The following is a 1,087-nucleotide window of genomic DNA, read 5'->3' on the forward strand; positions in this document are numbered from 1 at the left end:
TAGGTGAAAACAATTTAAAATACGTAAATCATGGTAAGTTATTAGAATAATAAAGTAATACTTATAGATTTAAGGTAATTGCTAATATTTATAAAATTTAATAAGGGGTAATAGCTAATATTTATAAAATTTAATATAAAAATTATGTTTATTGATAAAATAATATTTTATTTTACTACAATAACTAGTATTGTTAGAGATAAAACAAGGGTTATTACAATCTACCCTCCTAAACGGAAGATTCGTCCTCGAATCTGGAATCTTAAAGTGTCATAACACTGATAATTACAAATAAAATGATGCTTTAAAATAGATGTAACATTAGAGTATTAAAATCCATCCTCCTTAAAGAGAGTTACGTCCCCGTAACTCTAATAAATACCTGGTCAAACAATTCAGGGTATTTCTGTCTCATGGTATCAGCTGCTTCCCAAGTAGCCTCTTCAGTTTGATGGTTCGACCATAAGACTTTTACTATTTTCACCTCCTTGTTTCTTGTTTTTCTCACTTTCTCATCTAATATTTTTATGGGTTTCTCTTCATAAGTCAATGTCTCATCCAATTCCACTATTTCTGGCTCAATCACATGCGACAGGTCATGGATATACTTCTTGAGTTGTGAAATGTGGAAAACGTCATGTACCTTAGACAACTCGGTTGGCATGGCGAGTCTATAAGCAAATTCTCCAACTCTTTCTAACACTTCATAGGGACCAATATACCTCGGGCTAAGATTTCCCTTTTTACCAAATCTCATAACACCTTTGGTTGGAGATACTTTCAACAACACCTTTTCTCCTACTTCAAAGACAGCTTGGCGACGATCCTGATCAGCTATTATTTCTATCTATCTTGTGCCGCCCTCATCCTCTCTTGAATAATTCGGACTTTCTCAATTGTGTTATGCAAATACTCAGGGCCTAGCACCACTTGGTCAGTCACATCACTCCAGCATAACAGGCTTCTACATTTTCTTCCATAGAGAGCTTCATAAGGGGCCATTCCTATACTTGAATGGTAGCTATTATTATAGGAAAATTCTACTAAGTCCAACTGCTCTTCCCATGAACCTTTGAAATTAATGGCA

General features: G+C 34.4%; 1 protein-coding gene across 1 annotated transcript; it reads right to left on the reverse strand.

The window, feature by feature from the left end:
- Positions 1–382: 382 nt before the first annotated feature.
- On the reverse strand, positions 383–757 carry LOC130464978 (uncharacterized; the record flags this gene model as incomplete). The annotated part of the gene is made up of 1 exon (XM_056834079.1): positions 383–757. A coding segment is annotated over exon 1 (375 nt), but the record flags the coding sequence as incomplete, so codon positions are not given.
- Between the last annotated feature and the right edge of the window lie 330 nt (positions 758–1,087).

The sequence above is a fragment of the Spinacia oleracea genome, unplaced genomic scaffold (assembly GCF_020520425.1).
Source record: "Spinacia oleracea cultivar Varoflay unplaced genomic scaffold, BTI_SOV_V1 SOVchr0_023, whole genome shotgun sequence".
Classification (NCBI taxonomy): Eukaryota; Viridiplantae; Streptophyta; class Magnoliopsida; order Caryophyllales; family Amaranthaceae; genus Spinacia; species Spinacia oleracea.